General features: G+C 38.0%; 1 protein-coding gene across 2 annotated transcripts in view; it reads right to left on the bottom strand.

Annotated features, from left to right (window-relative positions):
- ZNF527 (zinc finger protein 527) overlaps window positions 1–24894 on the bottom strand; it is a 33512-nt gene extending 8618 nt beyond the window's left edge. Inside the window, exons 1-4 of one of the 2 annotated variants that reach the window (XM_049622114.1) lie at window positions 24678–24894; window positions 21128–21202; window positions 16282–16408; window positions 15335–15430 (exon numbers count right to left, since the gene is read on the bottom strand). In XM_049622114.1, coding sequence (XP_049478071.1) covers window positions 15335–15430; window positions 16282–16408; window positions 21128–21160 — 256 coding nt within the window. In that variant the 5' untranslated portion in view covers window positions 21161–21202; window positions 24678–24894. Of the gene's footprint in view, window positions 1–15334; window positions 15431–16281; window positions 16409–21127; window positions 21203–24677 lie in introns of those variants that run through there. The other variant, XM_049622115.1, reaches the window with a different exon arrangement.
- Window positions 24895–25418: the final 524 nt, after the last annotated feature.

Raw genomic sequence — 25418 nt, 5'->3', positions numbered from 1 at the left:
AGAGATCCAAAGTAACATGACAAAGATCTTATGTTTGAATGAGGAAAAGACAGAAAAATAGGGACAGGAGTAGGTTAAAGGGAGAGAGAAACAGAACTTTGGACAGAGAAAAAGGATAGCAGAACTATCTTATACATCTCAGTATGCTGACAAGTAGAAAAATAAAGATACCTGGATTTAGCAAAATTAGAGGGGTAGAAGCCAGACTGCAAGTGGTAAGACAATGCAAGAGAATTTGAAGTAAAGGAAATGAGATTACAATTGGTACAGAAGTGACTGGAAGAGAGAAGGGAACATGGTATATAGAAACACCAAAAAGGTCCCATAAAATGGTATGAAATTATTTCAAAGATTTTTTCAAAGAAGATTTAAGTAAATAAAAATGTAAGATATAACTGTACCAAAAGAAAAAAAAAATGGATACACATGCTTGTTTACCCCAACTTAATTTGTATCAGGTCAGTTTCGATCAGAATTTTATTTTTATAAAATCAAGGATTTTATTTCTGAACTTATGAAATTATTTTAAAGGATTCATGGCAAAAAATGAGCAATAATATAAAAAAAAATTCTGAAGAAAAAAAGTTTCCGGACCAATAATATGACCTAAGCATTGCATTTTATACCTTCATTTCATTAAAATCCCTAGGAAAGGACTCAACCAGGGTGACTTGTAAAATTCTCTAATATTATAGGGAAATGTCAAGAGAAACACCTGAAGCATGCAAGCTTATGGGATGTAGAGAACAGAGCAAAGAGCTCTGTAGTTCATCCCCTTCCCCACTTCTCTCTCACAACCATAAGTTTGTTCTCCATATTTATAGGTCTGATTCTGCTTTTTGTTTTAGTTTCTTTAGATTCCACTTCTGAGTAAAATCATATGGTATTTGTCTTTCTCAGTCTTATTTCACTTAGCATAATGCCCCGTAGAGGTCCATCAGTGTTGTCACAAATGGCAAGATTGTGTCTTTTTATGGTTTCGTAATATTCCATTGTGCATATATACACCATATCTTACTTCTCCATTTGTCTATTGATGGACACTTAGGTTACTTCTATATCTTGACTATTACAAATGATGCTGCAATAAATATATGGGTGCATATATCTTTTTGAATTAGTGTTTTCATTTTCTTCAGGTAAATACTCACTGGTGGAATTATTGTAACATATGGTATTTCTACTTTTAATTTGGGGGGTAACTTCTATACTGTTTTCCACAGTGGCTGTACCAGTTTACATTCCCACTGGCAGTACACTAGGGTTGCTTTTTCTCCACATCCTCATCAATACAATGTTTTAAGTTAAAAAAGTTTTTTTTAAGCAAGTTGAAAATAGATGCATATAAAAATTGTGTGTGTGTGTGTGTGTGTGTGTGTGTGTATCTGTGCAAGAGACATTGTAGAAAAATACAGATCCAACCATGAATAGGAGTGGTCTTTGGATGATATCTTGAGAGAGTATACTTTCTACTTTATACATTTGTTAATTGCTTGAATATTTTCTAATAAATATTATTTCTATTTAAAAGAAAAAAGGAGGGGTGCCTGGGTGGCTCAATCAGTTAAGCATCCAATTTCAGCTCAGGTCATGATCTTACGGTCCTTGGGTTTCAGCCCTGCATCAGGCTCTGTGCTGACAGCTCTAAGCCTGGAACCTACTTCGGATTCTGAGTCTCCTTCTCCCTCTGCCACTCCCCCACTCACATTCTGTCTCTGTCTCTGTCTCTCTCTCTCTCAAAAATAAACATTAAAAAATTTTTTTTAATAAAAGAAAAAAGGAAAAGGGTGCCTGGTTGGCTCAGTCAGTAGAGCATGTGACTCTTGATCTTGGGATTGTAAGTTCAAACCCCACATGGGGTGTAGAGATTACTTAAAAAAAAAAAAAGGGAAAATGTTAGCTGGTCCTTAGCTGCACCTCTCATACATATTCAGATAGATATGGAATCCTTCCATGTGTTTTTTCCATAAGATTCCCTTCAACTAAGTGTGTTCAGGATGATGGAGTTTACTCAAATTAAAAAAAATATATTTTAAAAAACTTAAAATACTGTTGGGGTGGATGGGTGGCTCAGTTGGTTGGATGTCCAACTTCAGCTAAGGTCATGATCTCACGGTTTGTGAGTTTGAGCCCTGCATTGGGCTCTGTGCTGACAGCTCCAAGCCTGGAGCCTGCTAAGGATTCTGTGTCTTCCCCTGTCTCTGCCCCTTCCCTGCTCATGCTCTGTCTCTCTGTCTCAAAAATAAACATCTTCTTATTGTTACTTTATTTTTTAAATTTACATCCAGATTAGTTAGCATATAGTGCAACAATGATTTCAGGAGTAGATTCCTTAATGCCCCTTACCTATTTAACCCATCCCCCCTCCCATAATCCCTCCAGCAACCCTGTTTGTTCTCCATATTTAGGAATCTCTTATGTTTTGTCCCCATCCCTGTTTTTATATTATTTTTGCTTCCCTTCCCTTATGTTCATCTGTTCTATGTCTTAAAGTCCTCATATGAGTGAAGTCCTATGATATTTGTCTTTCTCTAATTTCGCTGAGCATAATACCCTCTAGTTCCATCCATCTAGTTGCAATAAATAAACATTTTTCAAAAAAAATTTTAATGAGTGTTGAAAGAGATTTAAAAAAAAATGTTTTTGAGTATAGCTGACACATAATGTTACATAGTTTCAGGTACATAACCACATCTAGTTAAAACTCACTACATTCTGGCCAAGGACCAAACACTGCCCACTGCAGGCAAGGAGAGCCTCTGCAGATGACTGGCCTGAAAGAGCAGCCAAAAAACATAACAACAGAGGGCACATAGTACACACCAGAGACATTCCTTGAAGCGCCATGCCCTGGACACTATATGAGCTCTTCTTCATAAAGCCATTACTCTCAGGAGCAGGAAACATAACAGGCTTTTCTAACATACAGAAGAAGTCAGAGACAGAATGTCAAGGTGTAGGAATTCATCCCAAAAGAAAGAACAAGGTCAGAGCCAGAGATCTAATGGAAACAGACATAAGTAATATGCCTGATGGAAAATTTAAAGAAACAATCATAAGAATACTTACTGGGCTTGAGAAAAAAAATGGAAGACTTCAGGGAGGCCCTTACCACAGAGATAAAAGAGTTAAAAAAACAATCAGTGGGAAATGAAGAATATAATAACTGAGATCCAAACAGAATGGATGTAATGACCACAAGGATGGAAAAAGCAGAGGAACAAATAAGTGATATTAAAGATAGAATAATGGAAAATAATGAAGGTGAACAAAAGAGAGAAAGAATTATGGATCAAAGAATAGACTTCAAAAACTCAGTGACTCCATCAAAAGTAGTAACATTCATATTACAGGAGCCACAGAAGAATAACAAATGTTGTTAAAATGTCTATTATTACCCAAAGCAATCTACACATTTAATGCAATCCATATCAAAACACCAACAGCATTTTTCACAGAGCTAGAAAAAACAATCCTAAAATTTGTATGGAACCACAAAAGACCCCGAATAGCCAAAGTAATCTTGAAAAAGAAAAGCAAAGCTAGAGGTATCACAATTCCAGACTTCAAGTTATATTATAAAGCTGTAATCATCAAGACAGTATGGTTACTGGCACAAAAACAGATACATAGATCAATGAAACAGAATAGAAAACCCAGAAATGAACTCACAAGTATATGGTCAATTCATCTTCAACAAAGCAGGAAAGAATATTAATGGAAAAAGACAGTCTCTTCAACAAATGGTGTTGGGGAAACTGCACAGCAACATGCAAAAGAATGAAACTGGACTAGTTTCTTTACCATACACAAAAAAAAATTCAATATTGGTTAAATGTGAAACCTGAAACCATCAAAATCCTAGAGGAGAATATAGGCAGTAACCTCTTAGACATCGACCATAGCCACTTCTTACTACATATGTCTCCTGAGGCAAGGAAAACAAAAGCAAAAATAAACTATTGGGCTTAATCAAAATAAAAAACTTCTGCACAGAGAAGGAAACAATCAACAAAACTAACTAAAAGGCAACCTACAAAATGGGAGAAGATATTTGCAAATGATGTATCTAATAAAGGGTTAGTATCCAAAATATATAAAGAACTTATCAAACTCAACACCCAGAAATCAAATAATCCAGTGAAGAGATGGGCAGAAGACATAAATAGACATTTTCCCAAAGAAGACATACAGATGGCCAACTAACACATGAAAAGATGCTTATCATCACTCATCATGAAGGAAATACAAATCAAAACTGCAATATCACCTCACACTAGTCAGAATGGCTAAAATGAACAACTCAGGAAACAAGTATTAACAAAGATGGGGAGAAAGGGGAATGCTCTTACACTATTGGTGGTAATATAAACTGTTGCAGCCACTATGGAAAACAGTATGAAGGTTTCTCAAAAAGTTAAAAATAGAACTACCCTACAAATCAGCAACTGCACTACTAGGAATTTACCCAAAGGATACAAAAATACTGATGTGAAGGGATACATGCACCCTGATGTTTACAGCAGAGGTACCAACAGTAGCCAAATTATGAAAACATCCCAAATGTCCATTGACTGATGAATGGATAAAGATGTGGTACATATATACAATGGATTATTACTCAGCCATAAAAAATGAATGAAATGTTGCCATTTGCAATGCTGTGGATGGAGCTGTAGAATGTTATGCTAAGCAAAATAAGTCAGTCAGAGAAAGACACAGACCATATGATTTCACTCATGTGGAATTTAAGAAGCAAAAACAAATGAATATAGCAGGGGCAAAAAAGAGAGAAGCAAACTAAGAAACAGACTCTTAACTACAGAGAACAAACTGATGGTTACTGGAGGGAGGGGGGCAGAGGGATGGATTAAATAGGTGATAGGTATTAAGGAGGGCACTTGTAATGAGCACTGAGTTTGTATGTATGTGATTAATCACTAAATTCTATGCTTGACACTAATATTACACTGTTTGTTAACTAACTGGAATTTAAATAAAAATTTGGAGAAAAATATTTTTAAATACAATGTTACATTAGTTTCAGATATACAACACAGTGATCCAAATTCTGTATACCTTATGCTATGCTCCCCACAAGTGTACTTACTATCTGTCACCATACAATGCTATTATAGTATCACTGACTGGATTCCCTATGCTGTGTGTTTTATTCCCTCCCATGACTTACTCATTCCATAACTGGAAGCCTGTATCTCCCACTCCCCTTCACCCATTTTGCCCATCCTTCCACTTCCTTCCCTCTGGCAAATGTCAGTTTGTTCTCCATTCTACTTGAGTTCTCTGATTCTACTTTGAGTTTGTTTCATTTGTTTTTTTTTAGATTCCAGATATGAGTGAAAACATATGGACCTAAAGGGAATTATGCTAAGTGAAATAACTCAGACGGAGAAAGACTAAGAAAGTTGTTTTTTAATGAAAACTAAGTTGAAAGTTTTTAGAAAAATAGGCTAAAAGTGTGTCACTTAAAAACTTGCTTTTGTATTCCATGTGGAAAAGAATTGTGAAAGCCTATTAAAAACGTTAAAATCTCTACAAAGATTCTTTACTCACATTGGTTTGAAATGTTATGCTTTGCTTAAAAAAATGAGCAATAGATATTGTAGATAGTGCATCACGAGTGTGGCTTATATAAGGAGGACAGTGCTAAACTCCAACAGATCATATTCAAATAAAGGCTTTATAACTATATCAGAAAATTAATGAATATTTATATATATGTTATACAGTTAAAATAAAATGTCTCACATGTGTATTTTTCATGATTCCTCATAACCAACTTTTTAAAAAAGTAATCACTTACAAATCAAATAAACAGCAGTCTGTTTTGCACAATTTTATATTTCTATAGATTTATAAAAGAAGAATTAAATAACACTATATAGATACATATTTTAACTATTAATATCCATTGTCAAACTGCCCTCCAAAATAATTCTTATCAATTTGCATTACTACCAGAACATAAAGTACATGTCATCAAACTCATCTATCCTAACATCATTCTAAAATCTTTGCCCCTGTAAGGAAAGAGTACCTCATTATTTTATAATTTCCAAATTTCTGATTATAAAAAAGAGGATTTTTATATATTGATATAAAATACATGTACTGACTATGTATTTTGTGGTTTCATCTTTGGTGAATTCTTTATTCATATCCTTTACACATATTTTAATTGCACTAGCATTTTCTTTTAAGTGGTTTAAAGAAGTCATTTATACATTTATGGCATTAAGGCTTTATAATATTTTTTTCCCTCAAATTCCCACTTTTTTCAAATCATCATTTTTTATTGTCACGTCATCTTCATTTATAGTGCTTTCGATAAAATTTTTGAAAACATGTTATGAAGTCAAATCTCCCAGTTTTCCATTATAGAGTCTTGCCTTGATGTCATTTTAAGAAAGACTTTCCAAAATCCAGTATTATAAAAATACCATCCTTAACTTTAAAAAAAATCTCTCCATGCTGCTAATTGGAAAAGCTACCTTTATCAAATACTAAGTTCTCATGTGTACATGGGTATATTTCTGTACTTTCTCTGTTGTTCCACTGATCTATTTCACTGCCTTTATATCAGACTATTCTCCCCCATAGATAACAGGCAAAACTTTAAATATTAAAAATTGAATCAAGCACTATATTGAATGAATAATACACAGAAGCAAGTATGCAATCCAGAAATATAAAAATAGTTCAGCAAGAGGAAATCTTTACTATAAATTCTTTTTTTGTTTGTTTTTTAAATTCTTTTTTTTAAATGTTTATTTATTTATTTTGAGAGAGAGACAGAGAGACAGAGAGAGAGCATGAGTGGAGGAGACAGAGAATCTTAAGCAGGATCCATGCTTAGCATGGAGCCCAACACAGGGCTTGATCTCATGCTCATGAGATCATGACCTCAGCCAAAATCAAGAGTTGGACGCTTAACCAACTGAGCCACCCAAGTGCCCCTATTATAAATTCTTATAGAATTTTTCATCTATAACTCTTATAGAAGAAAAAATAGTAAAAGAGAAAAAAATAATTGCCTTGAAAGATGCTGAAAATATATAAAATTCAAAAGCCTCTCATGCTTAAAATATATACATCCGTACATACAATACATAGTGCTAGGGATAGAAAAAAATAGGCACATTTAGTTTGAAACCCCTAAAAATGTCCCATCATATCAGAAAGAAAAAAATTATAGCAATTGTTCAACACAAATATGGAAACTGTGGTTGATAAAGTAGAATTAAAATAAGAAAAGGGAAAAGGGAACATATATACTGGAAAGGTATTATTACATCCAGCAAATAGTTTGCCTTTTCCTCTTAAGTCCATAGAAACATCTCCCAGACTCCCTTGCAACCAAGTGACTGAATCCTGGCTAATCAGAAGTGATAGATGCCACAAATGGTACTTCCAGACCAGTCCATTAAAAACGTCCTGAGAGATCCTTCATCCATTTGTGTGTGTGTGCGTGTGTTTCTATCTCCCCCTTTCTTTCTCAGTGGCTGGCTTCAGAGGATTCAGCAGAGGACTTCCAGGCAATGGTGAGTCCTAAGAGATGACACAGCCAACAGATGAAATAGAGCTGTATAGCTGAATGACAGCATGCAGCAGAGGCCCAGGATAACCTCACACTGGACTGTGACATGTGCAAGAAACAATCCCTATTGTTTTTATTCACTGAGGCTTTGTTAAAATAATTAGATTTATGTTGACTAATACACTCAGAGACTTGTTGAAAACCTACTACAAAAAAGAGTATATTGAACTGGCTAGATAGATGATACAATAATGCAAATTAATACTTTTTCTATATACCAACAATAACCAAACATCTAAAGGTATATAATGCTACATAGTAAGGAAAATAGTATAGCATTGGCTTAGGAATAAGTAAATAGATCAATGTAACAAAAAAACAGAGGACAGAAACAAGATTCATGCAAACATAAGGACTTAGCATATTTCAGAGGTGACATTATAATTAATAGAGAAGAAATTGACAAATAAACAGTACTGGGAAAACTCCATGTGGAAAAAAAGGCCTAATACATCATATTTTAAAATTAAAGCTCAGATGGATTATAGGAGAAGACTGTAAAAGTATGGAAAGAGCCCAAATGTCCAATGATGGATGAATGGATAAAGAAGATGTGGTATATATATACAATGGAGTATTACTCAGCAATCAAAAAGAATGAAATCTTTCAACTATGTGGGACTAGAGGGTATTATGCTAAGTGAAATTGGTCAGAGAAAGACAAAAATCATATGACTTCACTCATAGGAGGACTTTAAGAGACAAAACAGATGAAAATAAGGGAAAGGAAACAGAAATAATATAAAAACAGGGAGGGGGACAAAACAGAAGAGACTCATAAATATGGAGAACAAACTGAGGGTTGCTGGAGGGGTTGTGGGAGGGGGGATGGGCTAAATGGGTAAGGGGCACCAAGGAATCTACTCCTGAAATCATTGTTGCACTATATGTTAACTGATTTGGATGTAAATTTTAAAAAATAAAAAAGAAAATTAAAAAAAATAATAAAAAAATAAAACAAAAACAAAACACAAAAAAAAACCTCTGGGTGAGTCGGGGCACCTGGGTGACTCAGTAGGTTAAGGGTCCAATCCTCTGTCTCCCTTTCTCTCTGCCTCTCCCTATTTTGTGCTGTCTCTCTCTCTCTCAAAAATAAATAAACATAAAAAAAAAAAAAAAAAAAAAAACTGGGTGAGAGAAGGCACCACAATGGTAAAAGGCAAGGGAGAGTCTGGAAAAGACGACAAAAACACGTATCATAGAAAAATGATTAATACTCAGAATATGTTTTAAAAAAGTTCTAGTGGTACCTGGGTGGCTCAGTCAGTTGACTGAGGTCATTTTGACTCAGGTCATGATCCCAGGATTGCAGGATCAAGCCCCAGGTCAGGCTCCACATTCAGCATGGAGCCTGCTTAAGATTCTCTCTCTCTCCCTTTCCCCACCCCACTCCACTCACATGCACTTTCTCTCTCTCTAAAATAAAAAAAAAAAAATTTTTTTTAACAAAAAGAAATTCTAAAAGTCAGTAAGAAAAAGCCAAATAACCTTACCTGAAAGAATGGGTTAAAAATATGAGAAGGTAATTCACAGAACAGAAATTCTGAATGGACAGTGCATTTCCGGGAAAATGCTCAGTCTTACTAAGCAAATTAAAACAACTTCAAGAGCATTTCTCTTTCATCATACTGGTAAAAATTTATCAAGGGCAATATCACAAACTTAAGATGGAGAATATCAAGGGAATAAGGAAACTAGAACTCTCAGATATTGTTAGTAGAGGTATAAATAATACCATCATGTTCAAGAGCAGTTTGAGTATCAAGTAAAACAAAGTGTGCACTCCTATGCTCCAGCAATTTTACTACTATGTACAAATCCTTGACAAACTCTTACGTGCATGTGCATAGAAACATACCCTGCTACTATGTGAGTTAGCAAAAAACAGAAACAATCTAAATGGCCATCTATAGGGAAAGAGTTGCATAAAACGTGGCAAATTCAAAACATGCAATAGTATACAACAGTTTAAAAAATGGAAATATATTACATATAGATTTACCAAGGATAAATCTCAGGAAAATGTTGAGTAATTCAAGCAAGTTGTAGAAGAAAATGTAAAGAATACTACCTATGAAAATAAAAACACTCTTGGAGTGCCTGGGTGGCTCAGTCAGTTAAGCAACTGACTCTTGGTTTCGGCTCATGTCATGATCTCACAGTTGTGGGATTGAGCCCCACGTCAGTGCAGAGCCTGCTTGGGATTCTCTCTCACCCTCTCTTTCTGCCTCTCCCTGGCTTGTGTGTGCATGCACACATTTTTTCTCTCTCAAAATAAATAAACATTAAAGAAAAGAAAATAACTTTTTTCAACAAATGCATAGATATTTACAAAATATGTTTACAAAATGAATTAGAAGGACATATGATGAACTCATGACTGTTGTTGCTTCTCAGAGCAAGAAGCAGATGAGGAAAAATGAACTGAGAATGAGAAACAAAGAGAACTTGTACTTAAGACAGTTTATCTCTTCATCAAAAAATGAAAATATGTCAAAACATTAACAATGATCAATTCCGGGTGGTAGCCATTTATTGTATTAGTCACTGTACTTTCCTGTATTCTTCACTTTGTCTATAAAAAGAAATAAAAATATGTCCTGAAATAAAAACTCGATTCTACATCCTGAAAGACAACACACATTTCAGGAAAAAGTGATCCAAAATGGTCAGACTGAGACGTATCTAATTAAATAACTTTAAAATTAAAGAACCATCGGGGTGCCTGGGTGGCTCAGTCGGTTGGGCGTCCGACTTTGGCTCAGATCATGATCTCATGGTTTGTGAGTTCAAAACCTGCGTCGGGCTCTGTGCTGACAGCTCAGAGCCTGGAGCCTGCTTTGGATTCTGTGTCTCTCTCTCTCTCTGCCCCTCCCCCGCTCATGCTCTGTCTCTATCTTTCAATAATGAATAAACGACAAAAAAAAATTTTTTTTAATTAAAGAACCATCTAGGAGACCAGAACAAAATATAAAGCTAATTATATACTTAAAGGGAAAATATCAAGTTGGCATCAGACTTCTTCATAAACAATATTCAACATTAATACTATGCTATAATAAATTTAAGGGAAGAATGGCCAATTATGAACAAGATAGAACTTGGGGGAGGGGACATTATTTTCATGAGCTCTTTTTGAGGAAACTGCTAGAGGACAATCTAGAGAAATTTCCAGAGAAATTTTAGCAAAAGGATCTAGTGAAAAACACTGAATATATTTACCCATAAAAGACAAAATGAAAGGCTGGAATAAATGTGACAGAACAGCATGTAAATATAATATGCTGTGACAATATAAAAAACATACAACTAACAAAATTTGGGAAGAGAACAACAAATTGACTCATCTGTAATAGATTAAAAAATCAAGGGCTAGTTTATTTAAAGCCAACTTATTAAGTAATAGAAAGAATAAATATTGTATATAGAAACAGAGCACAATAACACTAGAACAAAAGGGGATGGCCGAGTGGCTCAGTCAGTTAAACGTCCAACTCTTGATTTTGGCTCAGGTCATGATCTCAGGGTCAAGAGATGAAGCCCCATTGAGACAGGCTCTGCACTGGGCATGGGGCCTGCTTAGGATTCTCTAACTCTGCCCTTCTCCTGCTGTCTCTCTTCCCCCGCCAAAAAAAAAAAAAAAAAAAAAAAAAAAATTCAAAGACAACACTAGAACAACAACAACAAAAAATCTTCCTCATTATTATAAAAGCTATAGTATTAGATGACCAAAATAAAGGCTAGGAAAACAGACAAGTGAAAGTCTTTTTTAAAAACTGTAAATACCAGAAAACATCACATAAAACAATATACAGAGTTAAGCCCAAACATATCAAAAATGTACCTGGATTTTCACCTATTAAATTGAAATGATACTTAGATTGGTTCACAAAGCAAGACTCAATTCTATACTGTATGTAAATGCCACATGTAAAATAAAGTGGTTTTTTTTTTTTTAATGTTTATTTATTTTCCAGAGAGAAAGAGAAACAGAGTGTGAGCAGGGGAGGGGCAGAGAGAGAAAGACACAGAATTCAAAGCAGGTTCCAGGCTCTGTCAGCACAGAGCCCGACACAGGGCTCGAACTCACAAACTACAAGATCATGACCTGAACTGAAGTCAGATGCTTAACTGACTGAACCACCCAGGCGCCTCTAAAATAAAGTGATTTTTAAAAATTAAAAATAGAAGTCTGAGTAAAGGTCCTAAAAAAAGCATAAAAAGGCAAGAAACCGATTCTTCCCTAGGGCATTCACAAAAAAGGCAGGCTGCTGACTTTTTTTTTTTTTTTTTTTGGCTGACATCTTGATTTTAGTCCTGTAAGACCCATTTTCTACTTCTAACCTCTAGAGCTATAAGATAATAAATTCCTGTTGTTTTCAGCCACTAAATTTGTGGTACTTTGTTACAGCAGCAATACAAAATTAATACAGAAGTAGTCTGGCACAACCTTTCTGGAGGGGAATGTGGCAACTCCTAACAAAACTACATATGCACTTACTCAGGAATCCCATTTCCAACTCTCCTGAAAACATAGCCTTGACATTATGAAAATACGTATGAACATGGTTATTTACTGAAGCACTGGTTATAACTGTAAAATAGTGCAAACAGCTAAAAGTCCACACATCAGAAAGTAGTTAAGTAAATTACCATAACACCCACATAATGAAGTATTTTGCAGCTGTTAAAAAAATGAGGAAGATCTCCATGAATAATATGGAGTGATTGCCTGTGTATATAGTTAAGTGAGAAAAATAAAATGCAAAGTGTATCTACAGTATGCTACCCTTCATGTAATGTACAAAGACTTACAAGAAACTATACATATGTTGGCTCATTTGTACAAATGAAACATAAAAAGGACAAACCTGAAAATACAGAGATTGGTATCTACAAGAAGCAGATAAGAGAGAGGAAGAAGTTAAGGAGATAAAAATAGGATAGTGGGGATGAGGAGAGAGTAACACATTTCTGAGGACGTATTTTTGTATAGCTCTGATTCTTAAAAGCATAATAATGTTTCAGATACCAAAAAAATAAGTAATTAAAATCAACCACGATGTGGTAAGAACCCAAACAGAATACAAACAGTAACAAATGAACCTAAAAGAACTAACCTAACTTTTTTCTAAATGTTTATTTATTTCTGAGACAGAGAGAGACAGAGCATGAGTGGGGGAGGGGCAGAGAGAGAGGGAGACACAGAATCCGAAGCAGGCTCCAGGCTCTGAGCTGTCAGCACAGAGCCCGACGCAGGGCTCGAACTCACAAACCATGAGACCATGACCTCAGCCGAAGTTGGTCGCTCAACAGACTGAGTCACCCAGGCGCCCCTAACCTAAGTAACTTTGAAAAATAGTATTTTGGCTGAATACTATAAGACTAAAGACAAAAGGAACCATATATGAATAATGTAATCTAGTTAGTAAATTTGTTTCTCACAGAGGAGTATCTTGGAAATTCTGAAATTTTGTGTATGCTAAAATTGAGTAAATAAGTAAATACATTGTTTCTTATTGTTAGAACAACAAATTACAGATAAGGAAGAAGGTTACAATAAGCCCTATGGAGTAAAACTAGAATCAAGATATCAAAATAAACTGGTAATTTTAATATATATAAAAAAAACTGAGACAGAAATAAATATAGAAGTGTCTGTGTACCTGTGTGTGTTGGTATATATACATATATTTTCCAGCTCAATCTGCTGTGAGGGTCTAGGAGCAAAGACATCCCAGTAGCAATGAGCACTCATAGCACCTACACCTTGGTTTCTAAACATCATTTCCCAATAAAAGGAACCAGAGCTCCTAGGAGCAGGACCTGATTCAAGGCTGGGGCAAGGAAAACAAGATGAACCGGGAACACCCAGAGCTGGGGAGGAAGGAAGTGCTCGAAAATGGATAGGAGCATGTTAAAAGGTCAAAGAAACCAACTGGAATGAAATCCCAATGGTCAAAGCTAGGGCAATTTGAGCAACAAAATAATGATTTATTGGCTTTATCTCCCTCAGAAAAAATAAAAATCCATGATTCCATAAAGAAATAATTGAATAAATAAATGGGAGAAAAGAAACAGTTTTTCTAAGACAATCCTAATTAATATATGTAAAGGAGGGAAATGGAAAAATCAACATTAGGTCAATATCACAGTAATAACTATTGCAGACAAGATCCAATGGGGCAATGGATGCTAAAATTAGTGGGCAAAAGTTTCAAAGACACTGAATAGCCTCAAAGTATCTCCCCTAAGATACTTATTAATTACAAATAGAAAAATAGTAACTTTACATTGGAGAAACCAGACAGACACTACCTTACCAAGTGATCAAAGACATATCAATATTATGAATCCAGTATGTTGCACTGAGTGGAACTTAACATTATTTCTGTTGCACTTTTTCCAAAAATGCGTTACCTCAATCTAATCACGAGAAAACATCAGGTAAACCCCAACTGAGCGCAAGCAGATGTAATGAGCGATTTGTCCAGACTGAAGTATATCTGAAGAGTCTGGGAGAGATTCCTCCACGATGATAAAATCAATAGATTAGCTAATGTGTCTGACTGTCTTAAGAGATTTAGATAGTTGATGGAGAGTTGGGAATTGAGTGAGGAATAGGTATACAGAAAATCAAGGGGGAAAAAAAAACAAACAAATAGACAACCCCACCCCCACCCCAGAAATTATTAACTCCAGGAAAAATAAAAAGTTGTATGGAGGGGCACCTGGGTGGCTCAGTTGGTTAAGCGTCTGACTTCAGCTCAGGTCATGATCTCACAGTTCTGAGATCGAGCCCTACATCAGGCTCTGTGCTGACAGCTCATAGCCTGGAGCCTGTTTCAGATTCTCTGTCTCCCTCTCTCTCTGCCCCTTCCCCACTCATGCTCTGTCTCTCTCTCTCTCTCTCTCTCTCAAAAATAAATAAACATTAAAAAAAAGTTGTGTAGGAAAAGTAATCTTGGTATATACACAGAATGGCTATGACTAGCACTTAATAGCCACAATAATATAAACACAATAATATAAACCCTGAACAGTGATTCAATCAAAATTATGATACTGAGGAGATGGGAAGTGTGTGTGTGTGTGTGTGTGTGTGTGTGTGTGTGTGTGTGTTTGTGCACGTGTGTATGTGTGTATGTGTGTGAGCACATACATGTATTTGATTTAGGATAAGAAAGTATTAAATTCTTATTTTCAAAAACAAAATTCTTATTTTCTTAGAAGATACTGGTTGACGACTAAACCTGAAAAAGTAATTAAGAAATAGCAACATATACGTATTTGTTAAAGAAATGAAGAAAACATCAAAAAAGTTGCAAAAGTAAAGAAAGTTGGTCCATTTAAGGAGAGGGAAGCTAGGGAGGTGGACAAAAGACTGCCTTTTTAAAGGGAATATGCCTTGTAAACCTACTTGACTCGTTAAGAAATGTGCATGTATAACTTTTATAATAACTTGGATAAAAATAAAAACTCTAAAATGAAATCTGGAAATGTACACATTTCCGATCCTAAAAGGAAAAGAGCTGGCGAGGACTGAGATTTGGGTTATTTCTAGACGAATCATAGAGCATATACTTTGATAGAAATAGAGAGAAACCCACCCCCACCAAGCCCAGGGTAGCCTCCTCAAGTGCAGGGAAGCATTCTCATGACCAGTTGGGCTGGCACCTTACAACAACACTCCTTGTCCAGTTCCCTGTCACTCACCAGCATATTGACCATCTGACATCTCTTTCTCCACCATCCAAGGTTCCTTCCCTTGCTCCAATAAGGAGATCATGTTGGGCTTAGAAATGGAGAGTCCTGTTTACAGGAGAAGAAAAATGAGAGCAAGAAAGAGACACACAGAGACAATCAACTTGCTTTAGCCTTTCTAGGACTCAAACGCAATCTTTTGGTCATTAAGCAAGAAAGGCAATTAGAGGAAGGGCCAGAGAAGGGAATGATGTTGGTATGAAGGATGAAGATGAAACTCTTTCCGTAGCAGTGGTTCTCAAAGTGCTAGAGCAGAAGCACCACCACCTAGGAACTTATTAGAAATGCAAATTCTCAGGGCGCCTGAGTGGCTCAGTCAGTTAAGAGTCCTACTCTCGATTTCAGCTCGGGTCATGATCTTATGGTTTGTGAGTTCAAGCCCCAAGCTGGGCTTCACCCTGACAGATAGGAGCCTGCTTAGGAGTCTCTCTCTCTGCCCCTTTCCTGCTTGCTCAGCACACATGTGTTCTCTCTCTCGCTCTCAAAATAAATAAATAAACATTAAAAAAAAAAGCAAATTCTCAGGCCTCAACCCAGACCTACTGAATCAGAAACCACAGTGGTTCTCAAACTTTAATGGGCATCAGAATCATTAGGAGGGCTCATTAAAACCCAAATTACTAGGCATATTCCCAGAGTTTCTGATTTTGTAGGTCTATAGTGGGATGCTATAATTTTCAATTTAACAAATTCCTACGCCATACTGATGCTGCTATTCCAAACCACCCTTCTCCAACAATGGGAACTATTCATTTCTAACTCTTTGAAACTACTTCAAATTATTTCCTGGGAACAGGAAGAAGAAATTCAGCTAAGCACTTAAGATGACCTAAATATTCCTAATGGAGGAAGCAAAAACACCCGAGGGAAGATTCTGAATTATGGGGAGACATCCTTACCAAGCCATACCAAGTTCCTGTAGTTCTCCAACATGACATCTCTGTATAAATCCTTCTGAGATGGGTCCAGCCATTCCCATTCCTCTTGGGAAAAATCTAGAGCCACATCTCGGAAGGTCACCAAACCCTGAAATTATAAAAAAAGAAAAAAGAAAAAAAAATCTCATTTGCCAAGTGCTCCCATATGGTCCTGGCAGAAAAGATGAATTCTGCCAGAGTTCTCTAAGTGGTCCAAGGAAACTGATTATTGGGGAGCAAGTACATGTCCAAGTTTGTCGAATATTTTGAGAGAAAAACATTTCACATTTTTGTAAATAAAAAAAGACCTATACACAGGAAAAAAATAGCTTATGGCATGAAACATGAGTTTATAGCATGCAAGTATGTGAACAAGGCTGTTTTATGTTACATACACTATGTATCAGGAAATTCTTATAGGGATGATTCCTTTATATTCCCCAAACTGGGATATCACATGGGTCAGAGAAGTGAAGAAAGGCCTTAAATTGGGCTTTGACTAAAGGGTATGGTCTGAAACTTAGACTCTATATGTAAGGAAAAACTTCCAAAAATGTGTCCTGAAGACATAATAAAGTATATGTGAAGATATTTAGATAGAATTTTCATTGGAAGGTTACATCTGGAAAAAAACTTACATATCAAAAAATAAGAGTTTAGCCTACACCACTGAACTATAACCTGTATGAGGGAAGGATATCTGTTTTACAATCTCTTGATTATCCAGTGTCTATTATAAAACCGGTCACATTGTAAACAGTAAATATTTGCCACTCAGTGTATAAATGGTAGTTTCCTATAGTATATCCATAGGAAGGAAGAGTACTCAATGCTTAAAATGACATTTTAAGTTCCGTTTTGCAGAGTATGATCTCATTTTTTATTAAAAATAATAAAATCGCTATCAGTGCCGAGAATGAATCTAGTGCCAAGATCTCAGACGCCAGCCAAATCAACCTGCAAGTGGGTTCTTCTAAACACAGCAGCTTCGGGCCTGCTATGTTAACTCTTTCTTGCACATTGCTCTATTTAGTTTTCTATTTTTTGAGCTGGTCTTTATATTTTAAATTTATGGAGAAAATAATCTCTTCTGCTAGTGCTTTCAAATTAAATGTTCTATTGTTGTCCATCAAATTGCAAAAATAAATAAATATTAAATATGGTTATTCCACATAGTAGAAATGTGGTTGAATGTGGCCAGAGAAAAAACATCAGACAAATACATACTGTTGTATAACTTCCGTGTGCCCCTCTACACTTCTCTATGTCCTGTGAGGTTGACCTGTATTAATTGCATTAATAGACTCCCTTTCCCGACCCCATCTTCAGTTGGGTTCAGCCACAGACAAGAGATGAGAGAGAGGCAAGCGAAGCACAATTTTTACTCTGCTGGCACCCTCCCTGCAGCTCCGCCCTGTGTGGCCCCTGTCCTTCACTCCTAGGTCACAATGTCTGTCAGTGGCCCTCTGCACTCAGATCTCTCTGTCTCTGGGTTCAGGCCCAAGTTTTATTGTTATGAGTCCCAGGGTATAGCACTATCCTCTGTGGTTTCTTTATATACTGATCATAGCTTATAGAGTCCCCTTTTGAGTTTCTTGCTGGAACCCTGACTGATAAAATGTTAACCCAATGTACTTCTAGGATATGACCAGAGATTCCACAAAAGCACCACTACACTTCCCTAATAAATTCACTTTCCAACTCTCATAGTTTCTGTCTCTCTTTCTCAAACTACCACCAACTCTGTTCTCTCTTTGAACTTCCTCATCTTCTTGTTCATTACAAGTCCTTGCTGCCCTGTATCCATACTCATATATTCTGTCTTCCCTCTGTTTCAATGCATAAAACTCTAGGCTCCTATCTATGACCAATCCCTTCACTTGTCCATACAAAGACACTGTCACCTCTCTCCCTTGTAATTATCAGGAAGATATAAGATATCTCCCTTATCGGTATTTTCTCACTTTACTAGATTATTTCTATCAGTATACAAACCGATGCAATACTTTCATCTTATAAATAGATAAAGTCCCTTCCACAATCTCACTGTAGTTATTGTCCCATTTCCTTACTGCTCTTAACAAAACTCTTCCAGGGGTGCCTGACTGGCTCAGCCAGAGAAACATTCAACTCTTGATCTTGGGATCGTGAGTTCGAGCTCCATGTTGGGTGTGCAGATTACTTAAATGAAACTTTTAAAAAAATAAGAAAACTCTTCCAAAGAGTTGTTTACATCAACAATATCCAATAGAAATACAATGTAAGCCACGTAATAAATTTTTTTAGGGGGCGTCTGGGTGGCTCAGTTAAATGTACCACTTCTGCTCAGGTCATGATCTCACAGTTCATGGGTTCAAGCCCTGTGTCAGGCTCTGTGCTGACAGCTCGGAGCCTGGAAGCTGCTTCAGATTCTGTGTCTCCCTCTCTCTCTGTTTCTCCCTCACTCGCATTCTGTCTCTCTCTCTCAAAAATGAATAAATGTTGAAAATTTTTTAGTAGCTACATCAACAAAGCAAATAGATTCAATAATGGAAAAAATAAGAATAACTGCTATTTATATTCTGCTATTTATTGCCCAATTACTACATTTCAGACACCCTAATAAGCATTTTACAGTTATTATCTTATTTAATCTCACTGTAAAACTTATTTTAAAAAAGTAAGAAAAAAGTATAAAACACATTTTATAGATGTTTAAGACCAAATGTCATGCTGAATCACTAGGTTATATTGCAAAAAAGGAAAAAAAGGTTAACAGAAATAGGTAAATTTAATAATATACTTAATTTAACCCATTATATCTAAAATATTATTTCAACATATACCCAATCTAAAAATTATTAATGAGATGTTTTACATTCTTTTTTTGTACTAAATCTTCAAAATCTGGTATATATTTGGTGCACTTGGGTGGTTCAGTCGGTTGAATGTCTGACTCTTGATTTCAGCTCAAGTCATTATCCCTGGGTCCTGGGATCAAGCCCCACATCAGGCTCCTTGGAGCATGCTTAAAATTTTCTCTCTCTCTCCCTTGGTCCCTCTCCCTGACTTGTACTCTCTCTCTCTCTATTTCTAAAATAAAAAAATAACAATACTAATAAAAATTAAAAATCTGGTATATATGTTATAGCACATCTTAATTCAGAGCAGTCTTATGTGGCTACTGGGTACATTACTGGGCAGTGTAGGTCTAGACTCATCTCGATTCTCACCTTTTAGGCCAGTGTTCCCTCATGAACCCACTGTAATGATGCTTTCATCTCAACCCCTCTATGAAGTAGCTCTTGTCAAGAATATCAGTAGTTTCCATGTTACCAAATCCAATGGTCAGTTCTCAGTCTGCATCTTCCTCAGAAGAATTTAATTCTGTTGGTCACATCCTCTATAAAATACTCTGTACTTCTGACTTCCCCACTCTTCTGGTTTTCCTTCTACATCAGTCCTTCTCAGTCTCTCTTGCTGGTTCCTCTTCTTCTTGTCAGCCTCTAGATACTGAATACCTAAATTGAGTCCTTGGGCATCTTTCCTATAGACACTCACAATCAGATAATCCTATCCTGTCCTACGGCTTTAAATACACTAATCATTCTCAAATTCACACCCCCAATCATGATTCCAGTGTATAATCAATATTGTACTTGGATACCCAATCTCACAAACTTAATATATCTAGAACTCAGTTTTTGTTCCCATCTCATTCTGCCCTGTCTTTCCATCTCAGTAAATGGCACAACCATTTGTACAGTTGCCCAAGTCAAAAATCTTTGTAGTTATCCTTGACTTCTTTCTTCCTCTCACATTCCACAACCAACCCCTGACCAAATCCCACATTTTCTATCTCCAACATATACCCCAATCCCAGCAGCTCCAATGATACCACCACAGTCCAGGCAGCTATCACCTTCCACCTAGATTACTGTGGTAGTCTCCTAACTGATCGCCCACTCCACCCTTAATTCCTTTCTATTTTCCTTTTAAAATATAAATCAAATTGGGGTGCCTGGGTGGCTCAGTTCGTTAAGCATCTGACTTTGGCTGAGGTCATGATCTCATGGTTTGTGGGTTGGAGTCCCGCATGGGGCTCTATGCTACCAGCTCAGAGCCTGGAGCCTGCTTCAGATTCTGTGTCTCCCTCTCTCTCTGTCCCTCCCCTGCTTGTGCTCTGTGTCTCTCTCTCTCTTAAAAATAAACATAAAAAAAATTTTTTTAAATATAAATCAAATTACATTACAAACACTCCAATGACTCTCCTTCACTCTTAGAACAAACCTCAAAGTTCTGGTCATGAGTTTCAAGGGCCTATATAACTTGTTCCCCAGCTACTCCTCTGATCTCATAGTGTTCATTTCCCTCTGAGGATACTGGCTCAATGATATTCCTAGAGCTCATCAAACATGTTCCCGCCATAATAACTTCATATTTGCTATTCCTTCTACTTTTAAAGGTCTTCTCCAAATCTCCACGAAACCTAATCCTTACTTTCACTGAAGTTTTTCTTTGCTTAAATGTCACTTCCTCAGAGAGGCCATCCTTGACTTCCCTATTTAATAGGGCGCTCAATAATCACACCTCTGTCCTTTATTCCACTTGCACTAATCCCCAGCATAACAAATCATGAGCTATCTAAAAAGGATAGTTCTCTTCCATCACATATTTGAGCACAGCACTGAGTAAAAAAGATACTAAGTGATTTATAGAGAGATTATATGAAGTAGTTGAGAGAGACAAGTGTGAGAGTGCTCACTGGGCTATTTGTGACTTTCTGAAGTCACAAAGTCCTAAAAAAAGAAGTAGAATTTCTGGAAACAAAGTGAAAACACCAACTTACTTGAGACATGGCTTTACAAAGTCCAACAGCCATTCTTCCTTTCTTCTTTAATCTTCTCTTTTGGAGAACAATGTCCTGAGAAACGAGAATTAAAGGGGAAAAAAAATGGCAAACCAGCCCCAGATTGCTGATCTGAGAGATTCACAAAGATAGAACACTTGTCCCTTTATGGTCTCTACAGCCTCCTTGCATAGGCCAGCCCTAAGCCTTCTAAGATCTGAGAAAAGGCCACAGATTAATTTAACCCCTGAAGTCCTCACTGGTATTAAGAACATATAGCTTGAACTCAACAAAATCTAAATGGCCAACAAGGTGGTTTATGATCTGGCCCTTGGATGCCCCTTAGACTTCATTTCCTACCCTCATTCCGCTTGCTCGCCCCACTCCAGGCACACAGGTTTTCTTACAGTTCCTCAAACACTGTGCACAGTCCATCTTCAGGGCCGTTACCTTTGATTTTCCTTCTGCCTGGACATGGCTCACTCCCTCTCTTCATTCCTGTTTGTGTTCAGTTGTTACCACATAAGAGGCACTTTCCTGAAAATTCTATCTAAAGATAACTTCCCTTCCAGTCTCTTTTTCCTTATTGTGATTTTTCTTCGTAGCTTTTGACACCATTGGACATGTTACTTTTTTTCTCTGTTTATTGTTGTCTCCCCAAACAACAGTGTGGGATATAATAGAACTAGGATTTGTTTGGTTCACTGATTGTATCTCTAGTGTTAGAATAATGCCAGAACCTTTGCAGGCACTCAAAAATTATTTGTTAAATGGAGGCGCCTGAGTGGCTCAGTAGGGTTAAGCATCCAACTCTTGATTTTGGTTCGGGTCATGATTTCACAGTTCGTGGGATCAAGCCCTGCATTGGGCTCCCAGCTGACAGCATGGAGCTTGCTTGTGATTCTCTCTCTCCATCTCTTTCTGCCCCTCCCTCCCTCACTCATTTTCTCTCTCTCTCTCTCTCAAAATAAAAGCTTAAAAAATATTTATTAAATGAATAAATCAATCTTACTGGGCCTCCTGTAATATAAATAGCGATGTTACACATGTTGTACATGCCATTATCTTTTTTTTTTAACATTTATTTGTTTTGAGAGAGAGAGCGCGCACGCACACGAGCAGAGAAGGGGCAGAGGGAGAAGGAAAGAGAGAATCCCAAGCAGGCTCTGCGCTGTCAGTGACCCCTGAGATCATGACCTGGGCTGAAACCAAGAGTCAGATGCTCAACTGATTGAGCCACCCAGGCACCCCTACATATGTCATTATTTTCTTTATTCTTCACAAAACGCAAAGGTAAATATTATTATCCTTATCTTGCCAACAAGTAAAACTGAGGTTCAAAAAGCTAAAGCAACTAACTCAAAGTCGTAAGAATCAACTGCGACGAGACTCAAAACTGGTCCTCTTTCAAGAGCCTACAATGTCTGAATGGGAATTATTTAACATAACCTGGGGAATCAAAGCCATATATCTACTAGAGAGGCATTTTCAGAGATGCAGATATTACCTTTATTACTTCACAGAAATAGAGCTTGAGGCAGGCATTGCTAAATTTTAATACAAACCAATAACAAATTGCACAGCCTGAAATATTTGTTGTTCTCTCAGAGCCAACATTTCTTCAATCTGAAAATGAGGACAGTCATGTTTGACCTAGAATTCAGGATATACGACTTCCTAAACCTGGGCTACTCTGCACTGGCCAATCAGTCTCTGAGAAAGTTATTTCCTTAGTGCAACACAGCTTGAAATTGTCCATAAAAGCCTTTGCAACCTGAGAGGAGAATCAATGAAGCCTTCTCTGCATCTGGGAGCCCTACATAGCATCTGCATAAAAGAAATGTCTTTTACTTTTTTATTGTTTTAGAGAGAGAGAGAGAGAAAGAAAGCGCAAGCAGGGGAGAGGGGCAGAGGGAGAAAGAGAAAGAGAGAAAGAGAAAGAGAGAGAGAGAGAGAGAGAGAGAGAGGGAATCTTAAGCAGGCTCCACACTCAGCACAGAGCCCAACATGGGGCTGGATCCGGGGACCCTGGGATCATTACCTGTGCTGAAATCAAGAGTCAGAAGCTCAAGTGATTGAGCCACTCAGGCGCCCCCCAAAAATGTCTTTTATATTTCTGTCTGCAAAGAGTGGTGCATCACTTGGGTAATACTTCCAAAGTTTGAGATAAGCCATCAGTCTCCGAAAGAAGGTGATGTTAAAGACTTGGGCTTCACATAGCCCCCAGGCGCATGGTGACTCTCCACTCCTTCATTCATTGGCTGCATGACCTTGGGCAAGTTACTCCATCTCTCAGAACCTTTCTTTCCTCACTGTCTCACTGCCAACTGCTGGTGTAAAGAAGTGCTACCCTCGTTCCTGCTTACATTCTCTACACACATCTGGAAAGGAAATGAGACCGTTTTTCTTTATTAACTATGAAAGTCAGAAGCAAAATTTAGCTAACTTGGTATATCAGAAAAAGAGCCATGGATTGGCCTCTCTCAGCACCAAACGTGGAAGAGTTTTGACAAAGACAAAGCTAAAATCTGAAACTGCATGGCCTGAGGTGAGGAAGACCTGGCTTTCAGACTGAGCTTTCCATCCCCAGAGCAGTCAGTTTGAGGATGGTCTCACTACAATGTCTTTAGACTGGGTTCTGTGACTCACAAGGGGACTGAAGGACGAGACCCACATTAAGTTCCCATATCCTGACAGTTCCTCGTCCAAGACCAGGGACAATCCTCTCCAACACCTTCAGAATCCAAGGCCCCCAGTTTTCACTCTCACAGTATGGGAAAGACCAAGAGAGTTTAGTAATTAAAAGCAAGGCCTCTGCCTAGGCTCAAGACCCTGTTCTGTCACTTATAAACTGTCTGAACTTGGGCAAGTAATTTTAATCTTTCTGCGCCCACAATCACACACTAGGTCCCACACAATCAAGCCTTCAGTCTCACGTACACATACAAATTCTCACCCAGTCACACACATACACTATACATGGTCACACAAGCTCACCTGTAATGTCAAACACATACACAGTGGCATTAACCCAAAGACAGAGATGATGACACACAATTACTCCGACAGACAGTCCCACGCAATCTCGCAGTGACTTAGGACACAAGGTCACACATCCGGTCACCATTACTCATACAAATTTATACCTGCAGAGAAAGATGCTCATGGGTTCGCAATCACACCTGCTGTCACACACATTCAAACACTGTTATATCCACAGAGACAAGTAGTCAAACATAATCACACATATTCATACAGCGACACAATGTCACACCCGCTGTTTCTCACAAACCCATATACAGTAACACATAGTTACACCTGCAGAAACAGACACACACACAGACACACACAGTTTTATACCTGAGACATATAATCTTTCATAATCACACACACGGTGCCACACAAGATCACATTCTGTCACATCGCGACCTCTCACACAGTTATACAGGAACCCCTGAGGGCACCTCCCTGGCCCCATCCCGGTCCCTGACGGTCCACCTCAAGCCCGGCCCTGACCTCTGGCTCCCGCGCTCAGCCAGGCCCAACTCACCTCCCGTCGCCGCGGGCTCTGGAAACCCGCCCAGCGACCCGAGACCCACGACGTCCCCTCCCAGAATGCCCCGCGGAGCGAAGCGGAGCAGGGACTGAGCCGTGCGGGACCGCGAGCTCCTCTGGGGACACATCCAGCTGGACTGGACGCAGCTCAGCTTTTCCTTAGGACCCTTCGAACCACCAGCCCCAGAGAGCTTTGCGCCGCGGCCTTCATTTGCTGAACTACATTTCCCAGAGGGCCCCAAGGCCCGCCTCTACTCCGCGCCTGCGCAGGTGGCCGCAGCCGTGGGAGTCTTGACCCGAGAACCGTGTGCCACCCTGGCGGATCTTGGGCACGCAAGTGACTGTGGGCGGCTGTGCGTGAGGGAACCGTGAATTTGCGCACGTCCGTGATTGTTACTGAATTCTCAGATGTGGCGATTTCTGTGTGACCGTCGCTGCACACTTTTGTGCTTGTGCACCACGGGGCGAAGCCTTCTGTCAGTGCAGTCAGCTTCTGTATTTAAAATCACGTCCCGTGATTGTGGGTCGATGTGTGACGCCGAGAATGTGAGGGTGCCTGTGGGTTTGTGAGAGGGACTGTGCCTGAAATGGACGAGCATTTCTTTGTGTTCTTACGCCAGAGGTCGAAGGAGTTTACCTGTGACCAGAGGTGGAGCTTTATTCGTTTCTGGGCTGGCTTTTAGTGTTGAGCCTGTGGAAGAGGTTTCTTTGTGTGCCTTTGTGTGTGACTGTCTCC

This window comes from Panthera uncia (assembly GCF_023721935.1).
Source record: "Panthera uncia isolate 11264 chromosome E2 unlocalized genomic scaffold, Puncia_PCG_1.0 HiC_scaffold_19, whole genome shotgun sequence".
NCBI classification, from domain to species: Eukaryota; Metazoa; Chordata; class Mammalia; order Carnivora; family Felidae; genus Panthera; species Panthera uncia.
Note: the sequence above shows the minus strand (reverse complement) of the source record. Positions and strands in the feature narration are given on the sequence as shown.